General features: G+C 43.8%; 1 protein-coding gene across 8 annotated transcripts in view; it reads left to right on the top strand.

Moving 5' to 3' along the window:
• GRB10 (growth factor receptor bound protein 10) overlaps nucleotides 1-18672 on the top strand; it is a 148561-nt gene that overhangs the window by 103755 nt on the left and 26134 nt on the right. For all 8 annotated transcript variants that reach the window (XM_068671086.1, XM_068671079.1, XM_068671083.1 and 5 more), the window contains one exon: nucleotides 17026-17182. In XM_068671086.1, the coding sequence (XP_068527187.1) occupies nucleotides 17026-17182 (157 nt within the window). The remainder of the gene's footprint in view (nucleotides 1-17025; nucleotides 17183-18672) is intronic.

Raw genomic sequence — 18672 nt, 5'->3', positions numbered from 1 at the left:
CTCTGCTTTCTACGTGATTTATTTCATCTCTACTACAATTGTGCATCTTCTAAACGTACATCTGAATCAGGAGATGCTACTTAGAGACAATGTCTGAGTAAGGGTATTGATGAAGGAGGGCGCAGAGGAACTGGTTACGTCTCTATGTGAAATGCTTCCTCATTCCCTTTTAAAATCTACAAATGTAGGGAAAGAGAAACTGATTTTTTCCCTTAAACAGTGTGAGTTCAATAAATACATTAGTAGAAGAAGTTGAGGAGAAGGTATTTAAATTCTGAGTTGATAGCAGCTTATATTGTGCAGCACCGAGTTGTGTGTCAATGGAGAAATCTCACCCTCATATAAAAGGACTTCTATTATTTCTGTTGGTGCAAAACTTTCATAAGGCCAGTTTTGCTGCAGTGATTTAGCATACCTTTGAAAGGCTACTGAAGAGGCTGAGAGGTACTTTCCTTTCTAACTACAACCATATTTTGGGTTACTCCCAACACTAGCAGTGACTGGAAAGGGCATCTTTGGCTTCGTGAAACATGATTGCAAGTCAGGTTTGTATGCTGCAGCTGAACTACCAATATCTGGAATTAAGTACTTTGATTCAATATTGAGTTATAAAGAGTGTGCTTTTCATTTTATTCATTGTGCACTGGCATTATTTTTTTAGCTACTGTAAAGTAGTATGTAGATGAATGAACATATCCAGCACAGTCATTTATCTGCTGCTGTGGGCAGCCCTTCTTGAATCTCAGCTTGCAAGAAGTTCAGATGAAAACCTCTAACTTTGAAAAAAGATACTGGAATTTCTTGCTGGAGATGATCTTCATCGTTCTGCATCTGACTTGATACTGTAAATGCTGATGCCAGCAGTTGGCTGGAAGTCAATGTACAAAGTCACAAGTAAGCTCTGACAAAAGTTGGGCGCAATCACCCTTAGGTTATCAGAGCCCTGCTGTCAGATTCTTTCAAGGTAGATATGATAGCCCCAATCTTTTATAATCCTTCTGCTCAAATACCTCTTCAGGGAGCTGCTTCCCTCATTTTAAAAATGACACTGAGTGCTACTTCAGAAAGGTGTTGCATTCCACGTTGTGGTTCATTAGCCTCATGTCTGACTAAGGGACAGAGAGTAGTGTGTGCTCCACTCAAAGTTATGTCACTCCATGGGAGGGGACAAAAAGTCCTTTACAGAATTTAATCTATTTCCCTTTACTCTGTAGTAAAAGCAGAATAGGACTTTCCAAGAAGCTCCTCTACTGAGCAAATCTTAGGTAGTATTTCTTTACACATACAGATAGAGAGACAAGGGAATGTAATATTATGCATCCATTTATTGTAGTTTTTCACCTTTAGACAGTCTTTGGGTGAGATTTATTTCTGTGATTGAGTATCTGATTTTGGTTGCTTGCCTGAGTGTTTCCTTTCAAGAATATTCATGACATTTCGGGGTAGCAAAATTATAGAAGATAAATTGCATTAAAGGGCCTCTTTCTCTTTTCATTGATTATACATGTAGTAGGAACCTAAATGATTAGTGAAGACTTTATGCCTAGATTGAAATGGCTAGTGACAACTCAAATGAATACCACCTCTGCACAGTTTGGATGGAATGCAAAAAAGCATGTTAAACTGATAGTTTAAGTTAGTGATCTATGATGGAGAGCATCCTTTCCTTCCCTTAAGTTACTGAACTTTCTTACTAGACCAAAATCTGGCCTTGATTCTAAGTGGGACATTTTTGTTGACCATTCACCTGACTGGCTGACCTTCTCATCAGTTACTTCAAATGGCAGAAACATCAGAATTTATCTCTCTGGGGATATGCTGGCAGCTGCGTAGGGATGATTTTTTTTTCTGTCATCTGCTAAGGGCCTCTGAAAAACGATCAGTTTATAACCACATTCCTGTTGTGCAAATTAATTAAAGTCAGAGCTCTTCCATGTGTTTACTTAGTATTTTACCTTTAGTATGTAGCGTTCGGACATCTGAGGTAGAATTTTCAACAGACAGATTTATTTATACATGATTTGGGAAAGGGATATGAACTTTCATGGACAGACACTTATAGCCATCAGTACTTGATACCTTACAGTGGCCTCAATTCTGTGAAAGAATGTGTTTGAGGAACAAACAGCAATCGCTGAGAAGGGAAAAAGAGATTCAAAATCAAGTAAGCCCATAGGGGAAAGTTGATGGCAGAAGTTTCTGTGGTGAAATTTTAAGGAATTTGACCGCCCTTTCAGAAAGTAATGGCCTCTGATTTGCCAGCTGATAGGGAAGGCTACCCTCAGCATTTGTTTTGAGTAGAAAACCAAATGCAACAAACTTAAGTTGGTTTGCAAAGGAGGAGGGAATTTCCTAAATTAATTATATCTTGTCATTGAAGTGTCAAAGTTATTAGGATGTTACCGTAATGCTTAAGATAAGCTACATTTGTCCTCTCAAGGTGGTTTCCATGCTAAACTCTACAGTGAAGCCACTTAGTAATTTATCTAATCCATTCTGCACACATGGAACATAATGGTCCTTACAGAGCAGGTCGGGCTATTAGGCCTAACATGGCACTGTCTGTAGGAGAGGAAGTATGTTATATGGCTTGAAGAGGATGAACCTTTTCAATTATTCTCTAAACAGTTTTCATAGCGTAGCTTTCATAAGTTCATGCATGAGCTATTTGGTTGTATTTCAAAAAGTGAAATTCATGGAGCGTGTGTGTTGGCAGAGCCTCCGTTGATGCAAGTACAGCAACCAAACTTGGGTTGTTCTCTGTGTGGTTGAGTGCACTGGAAGAAGAACCTGAAGAACTCCATCAACAAGTCCATAAAACCACTCTTTATTCTAGGTTACACTTTGGGTCTGATGAATATCTGTTTGGTTGATGGGTATATGAGCAACAGTTGAACAGAAAATAGTTTTACTCCAGAGTATTTTTCATTAACGCTCTGCAGCAAGCCAAAATGTTTGCCTTTTGCAATGTGTAATCTTGTACAATAAGATGGGAGAGTTGCGGAAGAGGCAAACCTTGTCTCAATTTTCTGTGTTATACAAAAGGCAAGATAGATTTTTCTCCAATCAGAATTACTGTTATTGCTAAACCACCAGTCAAAGACACAACTTTCTGAAGCTGGAAAAGGCAATAAAGTTTTCCGCACATATAGCATCGTCTCTAAATGAATGAAAAGAAGAGTGATAATTCAGAATTCAATGCAGAAATCGGGATAGATTTGTGTTGGACACAGATATAGAAATTGATGCAATACATATATATTTTTAATGGACACTTTACACTTTAAAATAAAATAGCCTTGACATGTACAATTATATTGTTAAGCTAAAAAAAATACAATGTTCATTGAGCAGAAGTGGTAGATGTTGAAATCTAAGTTGAAATCTATACAATGAAATTTGAGTGTATATTGCCAGTTTACGTAAATGGAGGACAGCAATAAGCATATACTCCAAAGCAAGTAGAACTTGGTTAATATTCAAGTTCATACCAAAACTAAGCTCGTGTGTAAATAAATCAAATAGAGCAAAACACTATTTTCATTCATATATGCTTATTTATTTAGAGAGTAAAGTCTTGACTAGAAAGGAGTGTTAAATGTAGTATGTTGTCCAGGACCCTAAACTGAAATGTTTACTTATCTTCTGTTATATGTTGATCTAAGTTGTACTTTGGCCCTTTAAGCCTAGCTGTCTTAAAGTTGTTCTTATATAGCTGGGTCTGTTTGTGAAGTGTGTGCCATATTTGAAATGGTTTATTTTGGATGGGGATGGAATTAACTTATTCATAGAAATAAAAGCTTCAGAATGAGAAAGATGTCCAAAGGTTGGTCTACCTTCTGCCAGTCAATCTGGAAAAAAAGAAAATGAACTTGTGAAATGCAAAATAAATTTTACATCAGTGCTTTTACATTCTCTTTCAGTTTGACTATGGTTCAGTTTAAGAAGGTTTAAATGATTAAGTTTTTTCTAAACATAATTCCCAATAAAGATCCATGATGTAAATGCAGAGCCATCAAAACTCTTTAAAAATTGTTCTTTCTGCCAGGATGGAAATTACCAGTAGCTTTGTATGGTGGATTTATTTAACTTATTGACAATAATATAGGGAAAAGGGGAAGAAGAAAGCATTCTTGGACATAATGACTTATATTATCTACAAAATATAAAAATACAAAGTCAAATCCCTTGTCATTGTCTTTCTGAGTGTTGCAAATGATTGATTTCTCCATGATCAGTTACAGTAATAAAGCCATTGTTCAAAGATTTCCCTTTTAATACCATGCAGAATTGGTTTCTAGGGAGTGTCTGTTGTCTTAAAGAAAAGATTCACCCAATATTTGTTTGTTTTCTGTGGGGATCTTTTTCATATTCGTTTGTCTATGCTAAACAAAGAAACTAGACATGTGAGCTATTTGAATATAAATGTATTTCTAATGCAGCTAATTATTTTAAATGTTTGATGGGAATCTCATGAAAATTGTTGGACAAGCTTTTCAATTAGAGGGAAGACTCATTGATTGCATTTGTGCAAGATGTTTAATTGGGTGGACAACACAGAATAAATACATTTGGAATTTGTCTCATTATCTAATTTTAGGGGGATGCCTATAGGGAGGAGAAAGCTTTGCTTCCAATCAGCTTCAAAGATAAGATGGCTTAATTGGAAGCTGTCCTGACAGCTTCAGAGCAGCAGCCACTTCCATGTAAAATAATCTGAAGCAGATGTTGAATGAAGAAGTGGCATTTTCTTTCATGCCAGCTCTGACATCAAGTCTCTAGCATTCTGTTATCCAGTTTTATATCAGGAAGCATGTTGTAATTGCGACACTGGTTTCAGCACACTACCTCATATTTATAATTACATAGTTAAGTTCATCAGCCTTTGTCAAGTGGATTTTGAAGTGTTTCTAAACCACTTTGAACCACTGTAGCACGACTTGGGAAAATGTTGATGAAACATTCTAGGATCCCTAAACAGCGATCAAATTTCACCAGATTCTTAATACTTTTAAGTAAGTATGTGCGTAACTGCACTATCTGTGTAAGAGACAAAAGGCTGGAGAAATGGGCTAACCAGGAGCCTTGTGAAGTTCAGCAAGGGGAAGTGCAAAGCCCTGTACCTGGGGAGGAACAACGCCAGGCATGAGCACGTGGCCAACCATCTGTAAAGCAGCTTGGCAGTAAAGGACCTTGGGTCTTGGTGCACACCAAGCTGAACAGCAACGTGCCCTTGTGGCAAAGGCGACTAAAGGTGTCCTGACCTGCGTTAGGCAAAGTGTTGCCAGCAGATCAAGGGAGGTGATCCTTCCCCTCTGCTCAGCACTGCTGAAGCCACACCTGGAGCGCTGTGTCCAGTTCTGGCCCCCCAATACAAGAAAGACATGGACATACTGGACAGAGTCCAGTGAAGAGCAACAAAGATGATGAAGGGATTGGAGCACCTCTCCTTTGAGGAGATGCTGAGAGAACTGCAACTGTTCAGCCCGGAGAAGAGGAGGCTGAGGAGGCATCTCATCAATATACGTGAATACGTGAAGGGAAGATGCACAGAGAATGGAGTCGAGCTCTTTTCAGTGGTACCTGGTGACAGGACAAGAGGGAATGGGCACAAGCCGAAGAAACACAGGAGGCTCCATCTGAACATCAGAAAGCACTTCTTTACTGTGGACAACTGAACACCAGTAGAGGTTGCCCAGAGAGGCTATGGAGTGTCCCACCCTGACGATGCTCAAAAGCTTCTGCACATGGTCCTGGGAAGCCTGCTCTGTATGTCCTTGCTTAAGCAGGAGGTTTGAACAAGATGATCTCCAAAAGCCCCTTCCAACCTCAACTTTCTGTGATTGTTCAACTTTTACAATGGGAAACAGGGGTGGAAGGCATGATGGCTCTGAAATACGTCGCTTTCCTGCTCTGTCCTAATATTGAAGTTTGGAATTGTGATGATAAAGCCCACAGTAATTCATTTATGAATACTGAGTTTCTAAGAAGAGTAATCTTTTTACTTAGCACAGGCTGATTGCCTAGCGTGTGTCAGCATTATCAACACAATCTACTTAAAACATCTCATAAGAATTCTGTTAAAGTTTGCTTCACTGCTGGGGTTTTCTCTGTTGAATGTTTGGGTCTTATTTGACCATCAATAGGAATGAAATTAAGCACAGGTAATAAATGTATAGCCAGATACCTGTTCTGCGTCATACCAGCAGAAACAGGAGACAGTGGTCTGATTTACAAATACTGAAAACCTGGACCAGGGCACACAGAAGATCTCTTCTCATGGGAAACCCTCAGCCTTGGAGGCAATGAAAATGAAATCACTCGAATGCTTATTCAGCTAATCGTATGGGATAGTCCAGCTTTAGAATAAAATATTACTAGCTGGCAAAAAAAGATGATGGGAAACATTTAAGGGCTGTGAAATGAGGTTTCTGTGATGCAGTGAAGCTTTGCACTGTTTGATAAGTAGCAGTGAAATGCTGATACTGATGTATGCAAAAAGATTAAAAAAAGGTCTGGGAGTATGATGAGAATATCTGTGGGGACGTATTGATGGTGAGAGAAGCTGCTTTTGAACAGGTAGCTGTGTCGGTCAGCAGTATGAAGCGGCGTTCACATCTGGGGGAAGATATCCCAGAGGTGTGAGCTGTGGTAGGAGATGCAGAGAAGTGGCACGTTGGTCAAGTTGTGAGGCAGGAGGGATGGAGCTAGTCTGGTGGAGCGGTGTGGGATACATTGAATTAGGCTGCTGCAAACAGCACGGAGAACATGAGAGAGGAGAGGAGAGGCTGCTGCTGCTCAGGGACTGCTCCGTGGCCACGGGTGCTTTAAAGCAGCTTGCGTGCCTGCCTGCTGAACATCTGATCCATTGTAGCTTTTGCGAAGTAACCTTCTTTTTAAAAGTTAGCGTGAGCACTGCAGACTTGCAGGCTAATAATGCTGTATATAATGAGCTGACTGCTTTGCTCTTGAGCCACTGCTGCTCCAGGAAGCGATGCTTGGAAACCTGGGTACACCTAGATGATAAGGGAGAGCTGCTAGAGAGTACGATTGTATAGAGGACCATTCAGTTAGTTGCCTTTGTTTCTCAGCTTTTGGTAAAAACTAGCTGAATCTTTTCAGTTTCCAAGAGGCTGCGTTCAGATCCTAAGCTCTCCGTTGCTGTAATGTCATGTATTGCTTGTTCGGCATCTTTTTAATTAGTGACATTTTATTTAGCCCAAATTAAATATGCCAGATGTAGCTGATTTAGTGGCTAACAATGATGAGTGAGGGGAGGGAGGGAGAGCTAACATTATATAGCCTTCTGTTCTCAGGGAAGTTTTTTTATTTCTAGTTCCACAAGAGAAGTTGGAGTGGTAACCATGGCAGCAGGGAATTTGTCCCTGTGAGCTAGGCAAAGGGTTGGGTTGTGTGGGTTTTTTTGTTTTTGTTTTTTTGTTTGCAGTGCCCCCACTAGGAGGAAGGGGAATACAAAACGGCCTGGAGCGAGCCCTCGAGAGGGACCTCGGAGAGACGCGCTGGAGACGCTGGGCATGGAGTGAAACCTCCCAGCATTGCTGGAGGTGCCACAGCATGCATGGGGCTGAAGGGGTGCGACAGCGTAACGGGAGATGGGAAAAATGTCTCGGTAACATCAGTTTCCACGCCAGGTGTTTTGGGGAGGGGTGCCTAGACGTTGTCTACTGAACAGTCCCTTGTACAGTTGCGCTTGGGTTTTCTCCGATATTTTTCTCACTTTTTTTCCACCAAAAATGAGTAATTCTTCCTTTCATCAGGTTGGAAGGGAGTGAGATTTGCCATGGGGCTTGCAGCGTTCAGGAGAGAACATCCAGCTTAGTCATGATGACATATCCCCAGGTTTTGCATCAGCCCTGGAAACTTTCGGTAGATCGTTCTTGAATTTGGGGAAAACCATTGTTTTGCGCCACTATCCAAATAATTTACTAAAATTTAAACAGCAGAGCAGTTCTGTGGAGCAGTTGCTGATTAAAGCAATTGCTGAAAATGTGAATTACGCATTTACTGGGGAGAGGATAGCATGAGGCCTCCTCTCCCATTGACATAACCTTTCTCGGGCTCCGATCTGTAGGGGTTAATTCTGGTCGCACGAGTGACGGATGCTTACAGAGTTGCACAGAAAGACGCTCCCAATGTGAGCAGCTCTGTTCGAAGCGTTATTGTGTGTGACAAACCGACCTATAAAACATCCTGAAAGCCGCAGGCGGCGACAATCAGCCAATGCCCGCGGCTTGAAATCGCCGGCGTCCAGCGCCAGTAACGTGGGAGAAGACAGGACGTTCAGCAGCATTTCTGAGGACGGCACAGTGAGGAAGGAGCCGATGGCCACGCATTAGCGATGCTTTACCACGCTGCCTACCGCCGATTGCAAAGCATCCCTCTTCTGTTGCCGGAACAGGACGAACTCAGCCCTGTTGGGAAAACTGTTGTGAGTTGCAACTGAGGCTATTGAAGTGCAGGAAATTTATATTTCCGAGGTGCACGGGAGCTCTTAGGCTTCTCAGCACGCAAGGGTCATTAGCCTGTTCATAGTGTATTTATACTTGAGGTCAGCACCATTAAACAATCGTTGTTCCTCACGTGCCCGGAGGTTATATACAGTCTTCATTAGGAGTCTTTCTCCAGTTTTTGCCTTTTCTTTCATTAGCTCACGTTACCCTTTTCACTGCCCTAAGTTGCTCTCTTTTTCATGGTTTCGCTCTTCAGTTTGCTGTAGTCCCGTGTCATGTCCCTATGCAATGTACCACACTTGATTCTTCTCTGGTGAAGCTATCAAGTTCATGGAGTTTTTCCCCAAAAGTTTCATTTTCTGTTTTGGTTTACAGCCTCCCCCTCTTGACTTGTAGCTTAGTTGTAACTTCCTGGACTGTGACATCAGTTTTGTTTCATTTGGACGTGGAGGGTAGTAAGGTGACTCTTGATAATTGCTTCTTTTAATCCAAGACACCTCCATACGTGTTGTGAAAACTCTTTTTATCCTGATATTCCCAACTCTGGCAAGGAAGCGTCAGATTCAGGAGCTGGGGCTTCAGCTGAGAACTTGCTTTTATTAATTTATTTCTAATTTCTTTTAGCCTTCAGAGCTGCAGAGAAAACCGTAGTAACTCTGCTCTTGCCCGCACCAGGGAACAAGCTCAAAAGTTCTTAATTCCTTTGCCTTTTCACTCCTTGTGATTACATTCGCTTATTTATGTATTTATTTATTTTTGGTGGGGGAGTGTAGGAGCAGAAGGAAGGAAGGAGAGGGAGATACAGGGGTGGGAAGAGGGTCTGTCTTTCTCTTCCTCTGTATTGCATTCTAAGGTTGTAATTTCTGACCAGCTCTATATCCTTTGAGTCTCAAAAATATGGTGTTTGCTTACATTTCTTTGTTACCAGACTAGGTAAATGGGATTGCAGTTGTTCACCATTGGTTTCATAACTACTAGTTCTTAATATGATGTGTTTGTTTGGCCGTGTCTGGACATTCCCAATATAGCTTATTTGGCATCATCCCTGACTGTGGGGTCGGGGTTTTTGTTTTGTTTCTGTTACTGCATCTACCACAGTCAGAAACGCGGGATCTTGCTGTGCTACGTAAGAGACAGTCGCTGCCCCCAAAAGTTTTCCCATGCAGTATTTTCAAGTACTCATCCTTGGTTTCCAAAGACATCTTCAAAAGTGGTCTCTGGTCCCTTTCCTAATCATATGTGGCTGGGGCAGTGCGTGCAGACCGAGGGCTGGCACTCAGTCCAGCTGTATGGGCAGCTCTGCATGGTGTTCCTGTGATAATGCCCCATAACCTCTCTGCTCCTTTTTCCTCAGACGAGCCTAGAAGGGAGGGGGCATTGTGCAGACTGCCCGTGTGGAGGTTGCACTCAGGCAATAGTAAATCATAGTGAGAAGCTAATTGTACATTGCTGGACCCTCTGCTGAGGTGGCTTTTTGGCTCAGAGCGTGGCCGGGGCTCTCAAATGGCAAGTGCCCCAGCTGCAGTTGTCACAGTGTCCTCCTGGGAAAGAAGCAGCCGTGCAAGTCATCGGGACCTGCACCATTTTTCTAAATCCTAAGGAAGGCTGCTCCCCGGAGCCTTGTTACGCTGTCTGCCAAGCTTCAAATTAATGTGGTTCTTGTGGTTGAAAGCCTGTACAGCAAGGAAGATGTGGTAATAATTCCTTTTCTAAAGAGTAATTTATAATGGCAAAACAATTTAAAATACTCGGTAACTAGCTTGGTTACTTAAGAATTTTAATCAAGAAATTATTATGGTTTTTCTTTGTATTACCCTTTCTAGGATTATTAGGTACTTGTATTGTGCTCGCAAGAACTTTTTTTAGTAAACCTTTCTCTTGGAGCAAATTCAGACGATAAATAATGCATTCTGTAAGCACAGCTGAGGAAGATTGCAAACTATCTGGGGATAAATTGCGCAATAAAGTATATGGCAGATAAAGGTTAATGCCAGCAACACCACTTAATGTCTTTCATTACATAATCAAAGGAGTGTAACAGTGTCTGTAACTATCTTTTTTACTTACATAAAGGATCTAGAAACTAGAAAGGGTTTTTGCATGAAAAGCAACTGCTGTTGGGAGGAGCTGTGTGGAGCAAAAGGAACTCATTTGCAGACCGACCATCAAAAGTCATGGGAAATGCTGGGTGGCAGAGGACTCAGGCAAAGAAGAAGAGGCAATCTGCCGGTGCTGCAGCCACATGAGGAGTCTGGACCCCACGTTCAGGACTGGGTGAGCTGGCTGTCGCTGGGCTGCCTTCCCACCTCCTGGACGGGTAGCTGTTGAAGAGTCTGCCTGGATTCCTTCCCAAGCTTTCTCACCTCCAGTATCCTGCAGATACCCCGAAGCTTCAGCAAAACTCATAAAGGCCTATTGTTACTCTGTTGCAAGGATTGAAAATTAGTCTTTCTCCTTTATTTTACCTAAAAATTACCGGAGGCATAGGAGGAATCGAGTGGGAAGACTGAAAAATGTCAAATGGGTCAAATGACTTAACTGAACGTGTGAGCATCAAACCAAAGGTGGAAAGAGAGAGAAATAGCTTTGGGGGATACTGACAGAAAATCAGTGTGTTGTCTGTATGTAGGCATGTAGCACTTAAAATTGCATTCTGCTATTTATTTGTAAAATATGGAAATTACAGGGTAGGAACTTGCAGTTTCCAAACCTTCAGCCTTCAAATATGCTGAGAACATGCTGGAATAAATCTTCTGTTACACAGGCAGTGCTTATGTCTTGAAAATGTTCTTGGTACGGTCTTTTCTTAAAGGTTCATGGCACAGTCCACTCCCTTATATGTAAACAGCTGAGATTCTTTAAGTTTCATCTCAGTTATGATGCAAGCCTAACCTTACACAGAGGGCTATTACTTGAAGCTTTGAGAAGATAGAAACAGTCAGACCAGATTTCATCAGGTGTTCCCATACCAAATGGCCATTTTTACACAAGGTTTTCGAATGAGAGGAGGAAAAGCTTCAGTTTGTTTCCACAATATTCTGGTTTTCACAATGTTTGGGTTTTAAACTTTAATTGGACACCAAATGTTCTCATCGTGTGAGTTCTTTTGAATGCGCTTTGTGTATATGCAACATCACACACTGGCTAATTTTTTTTTTAAGCTCAAATGTCAACAATTGCAGTCTGTAATTATGCCTATAGTGCAGGGAGACGTGCTTGCTTGATTAGTCACTGAGGCCTGAATTCGGCCAATGTAGCTTAAGGTATCCAGACGAAGTCCCGAGTTAGGAGCCTGGATTCTCTCTGCAGCTAGCAGAGAGACACAAATGCCTTTATCATGTGCCTTAGCTCTTAAGTTACCCCATCTCTCTCCCTGAGCTTCAGAAGGAATTCAACTCTCTAAAATTACCTGGGGTGAATCTGGGCCTGGGCATTTGTACACGAGCAGTTCTGAAGCGCTGGCATCCAAATATAGATGCTTACTTGAACTGAGTGTTAATCCTGCCCTGCTCTCCTCTGCCCCTACCACTGTGGCTCCCACAACCTGTCTCGCTGCTACGACCCTCACGAATTGTATGGTATTAATATTGGTGTTTGATGACTGCTGAACATGTGATGATACTGTGATTCCCCTTCTTGTCAAGTTGTTCCTCTGACTCTTGGAAATGGATTTAAAATTTGATACCCCAGCGAAGAGGGATACTATCAGGGTTTTATAACATTGGCAAGTCTTTTTTTTTTTTTTCTTTTGATTTCTTCTCTGAATATGAAAGTCAAAGACTAAGATCTTGATCTTACAACAATTGCTCTCCTTTGTTGTTCATAGGCTGTTAAATGTGTACCTAAATATAGTATATGCTAGATGAGAGAGTTAATGTTGCTATGAGAACCTTAACCTCAGCATTTCCTAGGGTTTTATGTTTGTATGTAGAGGGAGAAAAAAAAAAAAAAAAGAAAAAAAAGCAGTGATCAAATAACTCACTTTTTTTTTATATATATAAATAAGTACTGTCTAATGACTTGTATATAAGTGGTCCTATCTGCAATTTATTGCTATTACTGCTGCTGTTTGTCTGAAGGGCTTTCTTTCCTGCATGAGCTGTGTAACAAAGGAGGCATAAAGAGCCATAGGGTTGACCTATATATTTATTTCATTGCAGCACTTGAAATTCCCTCGCCTTACAAAGCTGCCTCAGTGCTGCTGGGCAAGTAAGGGGGGACAGGGTGGTTCTCCAGGGTGCCAATGGGGCTGATGGGGCTTCCTGCCTGTCAGGTGTGCTCAGAGCATGCCTGGAGGCTTTTCTTTCCCACCTTTGGGAAGCAAGCCCTGACTTTTCTGTTACCTCTTCAGCTAGGCAAATAGCAGTTCAAGGGTGCAGTGCATGCAGAGCTTGAGTCTTCAGTGGCTTTGAGTTGGCTGAAAGCTTCCCAGTTTCTCCAGCGGCTCTGATCCTACTCTTGTAAGCCCGTGAGTGCAGAAAGCTTTTGGAAAAAAATGAATGATTGCATCGAAACGGGGTTCCAGTGGAAAGTGCAAGTGCTATCTTAGTGTACCTACCTGCCTGTCACATAGGTGCCTTCAGGAACAAATCACACATTCTGCCTGTGCAAGGTACATGTGTTTCACTTCAGTTTTCTTTTTATCAACATCATTGATGGGATGTGTCTCATGCCTGAACAAACGAGTGAAATCAGGGGATGAAAGTCAAAACCTGACGGACTGATGTTTAGTTTGTGCAGCTTTTGGTACAACAGAAAACTGAAATGACTCTACAGTGTGTTTTAATGACTTTCTGTGACGTGTCTGATCTTTGGCTGTTAGAAAGCAAAACTTTTTCAGAACCTTTTACCTATTAGTTTTCAACTGGACGGCCCTTCTGGTAACTGGTGCTCTCTCCTTATACTCAGTTTGGAGTCGTAGTCCAGGCCAGCAAAGGTTGGTTAGCACTGGCATAAATTACGCTGTGATCTGTTTCAGATTGTAGAATGCAAATTTGGATCCGTTTGATGCCGAAGATTGTCAGCATAACTTCACTTCAAAGCCTGAGGGTTTTTTTATGATAATTGTATACAGTCATAAGTTTTCCTTTGCAGAAAAAGGAAAGAAAATGGTACAAATAGAAAAGTGGAGAAGCAGGAAGAAAGTAGTGTGACTGTGACATGACCGGGTTTATTTTTTTGTCCTCGTTCCTTATAATGTTTGCATTACTTGATGCACACAAAATATTCCACTTGGTACCGTGAGGTTGAGGAACTGAGGCTATAAGATGAAATAACGATGAGGGTACTCGTGGTACGCGACCCATTATATGAAACTAGCGAAGTGATGAATATTAATGTTCTTTTAAATTTTTAATTTTTAAGTCTTTGTCTTTTAAAAGAAAAAAAAAAAGGAAAGAAAGAAAGCTGGGGGGAAGAATTCCTCGCAGAACAATGGTGCAGTCTGTTATCTGCTCCTCTGCACTGTAAAGCACTGAATGTTCAGCCAATATAGCGCTCTGGTTGGCTTAGCATTCTTAACCTTAATTTTGAATAGAAGGTGCCTTGTGCTGCTGACGTAATTGGGGCCTTTTGTAAATCACTGTTGCAGGCAGTCTGCTGTTGCATTTCACTGCATTTTTCTGAGCGACGCAGGGCAAAAGTGTCAAACTAACTTTCTGAACCCCCTCTTCAGGCTAAGTGTTTTCATTATCAGAGTATTTTATTCAGAATGAGTTCTGCTTCGTTTTGCTTTGGAGATATTAAGCCCTGGATCAATTTTGCAAGTGAAACAATATTTCTGGTGGAAAGAAGTTTGAATGGGGAGCCCTTCGCATCTTAAAGTGGCGGGTTCTTCCTTGGAAAAAAAAAAAAAAAAAGAAACAAAAAAATGATAGGGAGTGCAAGAGGGCTGGATCGGACCAGCTCACTCCAAGTCCCATCTGCGGTACAGGAATCCTGTTACCTGCCTCTTTTGTCGCTGAAAGCATCAGAAAGTTTGGAGCTGGATCGTTTTCGTCAGGCCGGTTTCTGCATTGTGGTTACACGTCATGCTCCGCAGCGTGCTGCGGGGACATAAAATCCCCTCGCCTTTGGCATAAGGCTCTTATGGACCATTGCGGTCTTGCCTCCGCAGAGGCGTGGGGTTTCATCTCACTTCTGTCTCTCTTGTCCTCTGTCATAGGGTTCAGCTCAGGCCGTTACATCCGCTACTGATGTAGTCTTTTATATCCCTGATGTCAGCGGTGATACGTGGCCTTGTGCTGTCCTTGCTAGCAAACACAGCACTATTAATAGTCAGTGATGTTAACTTGCTCATTTCTGCACCCGGGCCGCCCACTCAACCCAGTGCTGGTCCCCTAGCTTTAGAGGAGCCCTTAGAAAGCACCGCTGCCGGCTGGCCTCGGAGGCCGATCACAGGGGTGCTGATGGCCCACCTCTAATGGTGACTCTGCTGTGGGAGTGTTGGGGCGCCTGGCAGGTGGGCCGGAGGAGCGTGGTGCTACAGCTGGGTGGCACGAAGCAGCAGCAGCAGCAGCAGCCCCATGCCCCATGGCTGCCATGAGATGCTGTCGCACCTCCAGGCAGCCAGCGTCAGCTCTTGCGTGAGGCAAGGGGTGACGGGGTGGGACACTTCATGCCAAGGGAGCTTGGTGTAAGCGGGCAGCAAAGGCAGGTTTCTTCCATTGTCCATACTCCGCTAAGTCTTTCCGTTCCTGTCAGCCTGCCCTCACTGCTGCCTCAGTGCCAGCAGAGCGGCAGGTGAGGAGCAGTGGGCTGAGGCTGAGGCAGCGCTGCCCTGGGGTGGGCTGAGGCAGGCTGCAGGGCAGCTGCGGCCCTGGGCAGCTGCGGGGTGCAGTCAGCCCACCCGGGGCACCTTGGCTTCCGTACAGAAAGAGCTGAGAAGCCCAAAGCCTGTTCCTGCCCCGCTGCCTGCCTGCTTGCCACTCACCCACCCCGCTCCCTTCACCGGGGCATCCCGGACCCGAGCTGGGGGCATGGCGAGCACCCGGTGCACCCGGGGGCAGCACAAAGCCGGGGGGCACCCCGGGGCTGAGCAGCACGCATGCCTTCCCCAGGGTGACAGCAACCGGGGCTCCCCCTCCCTCCCTCCATCCCAAAAGAGCCCGGCTCGTCCTGAACGGGCACCTTCGGGATGGGGGCCCCAAAGTTTGGCTCGCAGGGCCCGGGGCCCGGCGCCATCCTGAGGAGGTGCGGGTGGGTGGCACCGGCCGCTGCCGGGGGGGTGGCGGGGAGTGCGCGGGGTCCCCCCCCTCCCTTTGAAGTTTTTGGGGTTTTCTCCGGCCGGCGGTCGGTCGTAAAAGCGTGTTTCCTTTGTAAGTTTGTGTGAGTGTGTTGTGGTGTTGTTGGGGGGGGCGGGAATAATTTGGAAGTCTGATAGTGTGTGGGAAATGATTACATCAGTCAGAGGGAGGGCCAGGATTGGTCTGCACAGTGTGGTTTGATTCACTACCGCAAAGATTGCGTGTAACCCTTTGAGTGGAGCTCCGGCGGAGTTGTCTCCCTCCCCAGAAACAGTCCCCGTGGCAGGGGCTACGTGACAGGTACAGCGCGGTGAGCCGCTGACACCGCAGCCACCCCGGGCGCGCAGCCGTAGTCCGCCGAGGGTTGGGAGAGGCAGAGAACAAACTCTCTTTCAAGAGGCAACCTCTATTTAAAATGCCATCTTGCTCTTCCGACTGCTGCCTTTTACGTGCTGTTGAGGTAAGATTTTCCATCTCGAATTACCCTGCAGGTTCTGGTTAAGGTTTGTCTTCTCTGGCTAGGATGCAGAGCGCTGGGGACGTGGAGTTAATCTACAGCGTGAACCTGCGCGTTCACGGCGAGAAATAATTCTGCAGCAAGTGTATCTTGTCTGAGCAGAACAATGCAAAGAGGAGAGCATCCCTGTAATTCAGGAGGTGGGGAGAAGGTTCCTGACTTGTTCTTTCATCTCCATTAATACTTGGGATGTGCAGGGCACGCACGGTTGGTTTCCAACTACTGTAAAGCCAGGATCAAAGGAGAAGTCGGGGAAAGGGAGAGAAATGCGTGGACGGTGCTGGCTAATTGGGCCGCGAGCGGGACTTCCCCGAGCGAAACAATCCAAAGTTAGCGGGGAATGAGAAGAGCCATTTTTAATCTGCGGGGTCTTGGCCTGTTACTCCGTAAATGCCCAAAGGCCTCCAGCTGGACCGCAAAGAAAACTGTGTGTGTGTTCGACTGCATTTAATTTCCTGTACCCACTGCTGCAGAAGTACTCTCCTGATACTGTTTCATGTTTGCTTACCTCGCACAGCTCGATAAAGAACCTGCTCCCTCACTTTTTTCCTGTGTCTGTGGTCATATTAACGCTGCTTCACCTTCACGTAGCGCAGGGAGGTGTTGGGGGGCGGGGGGGCAGGAGGCCAGGGGCATCACTGCAAAGTGTTATAAAAGTCCGTCCTCCGTGTCCTGCGTCCAGGCTGCCGAGCTGCTCCAGCCCCTGACACGGCGAGGACGCGTTTCCGCGGTAGCTGGGCGGTTTACCTGTTTCCAGAGCTGTTGATCTGTAAGTGTACCCTTTATGTTGCAGGATGTAAAAGTCTTTAGTGAAGATGGAACAAGCAAAGTGGTCGAGATTCTAGCAGACATGACAGCCAGGGACCTCTGTCAGCTGCTCGTTTACAAAAGTCATTGTGTGGATGATAACAGCTGGACTCTAGTGGAGCATCACCCTCACCTAGGATTAGGTAGGGAACGGTCAAAGGGGTGGCATGGTTACCTGGGAACATGAAATATGTGTGATTCATGTGAATGTGCTTCCAGCTGGAATGTTTTCTTTCCACTGCTTTTATTTGTGAAATTAGCCGAAGTCACGTACATGCTTTTTCTGTATTACAATTTGATGTGTTAAGCATTTAAGCCATTTTAAGCCCTTCTCTTGTTTCCCATCCTCTATTTTTATTTAAAAAAATATATAAAAATTGTCTAATCTTCACGCTAGCGCTCTGTTGCTACCTTGCTGTGTCTGAAGCTATTGCAAATAAACAGCTTAGGCAAATTAAGCTTGATCCTTAGAGCACTGGTCCTGCGAAACAGCTCAGCTCATCACCAGCTGGGAGACCTGGGTGAACAGACTCAGCTCCACATACCTCCAGTACCGCTTATGAAAGCTAGACATGCTGGGGGGGCGGGGAGCGGGGGGGCGGCTAAACTTGACTTCAGGAAGGGAAAAATGGTGGCACCACCCGCCGCACACGGGCAATTCCTGGACCAGCGGTGGCATCTGCTCCCCAGGCAGCCGCTCCTCCACCTGATTGAAATTAAGGTGTCATGGTTACAGTTTCAAGAAGGCAGCAAGAGGAAGAACTGTGGGGAGTTAAATAACACCGCGAATTGGTTTAATTACAGTACCTGAAAGAATCTTATGTTATTCAGTCTTGCTTTTCCTGTTATTTTGTGGCACTGATTAGTTGCAGGGCTCTGATGCGCAGCTTGCAACTGCATATTGCCTGGATGCGCTATCTATAATTCCATCTACCGTAGAATAACGCTTTTAAAAGTGGAGCATTTGGAGTATTAGTCGATACACTTGATGGTGAATTTTTTCTATAAAATAGGGGGAAGACAAATCGTAAGCTGCAATCACCAGCACTGGAATTGTGAATGCTATTTGTAGCTAATAGAGGTTTTTTATGTCTGAAAATGCAATTCGGAACCCTTACAAATAAAAAAAAGGAAAGAATTTGCCGGAAATGTAATGCCCCACACTGATACTGTTAAACACAGATAAATTCACTGCTCTGTAGAATAGCACTACAAAATAATAACAATTAAAAATCTCAGGATATTCTGATAACTTAGTGGTTGTAATTGGGTATCTCTCCTAATATATAAATCTGTGAAAAATTTAACATGAAGCACTCGTGTATATGTCTGTGATATACTCTCAGTTCTGAGGACATAGGACGAGGTGAAGAATTAAGGTATAAATTACAGAATCTTTATGCCCTTCACTTAATATGCCACATGCACGCTTGTACCAACCTTTAAAAATGTTGAGTTTTATCAATGCTCATTAAACTACCAGGCTCCCTTTTTCTATATTCCCTTTCCCATCATTGCTGATTACCAAGGTATTGTGTAAACAGAAGCCTTCTCCTTTGTAACCAACATCCTTCTCCTGCCAGATTCATTCAATGATGCCACAATTCAGTGTTTGTGACATCACAATAGCTTC

This window comes from Anas acuta, chromosome 2 (genome assembly GCF_963932015.1).
Source record: "Anas acuta chromosome 2, bAnaAcu1.1, whole genome shotgun sequence".
Lineage (NCBI taxonomy): Eukaryota > Metazoa > Chordata > Aves > Anseriformes > Anatidae > Anas > Anas acuta.
The sequence above is the reverse complement of the archived record's forward strand: the minus strand, read 5'-3'. Positions and strand labels throughout refer to the sequence as shown.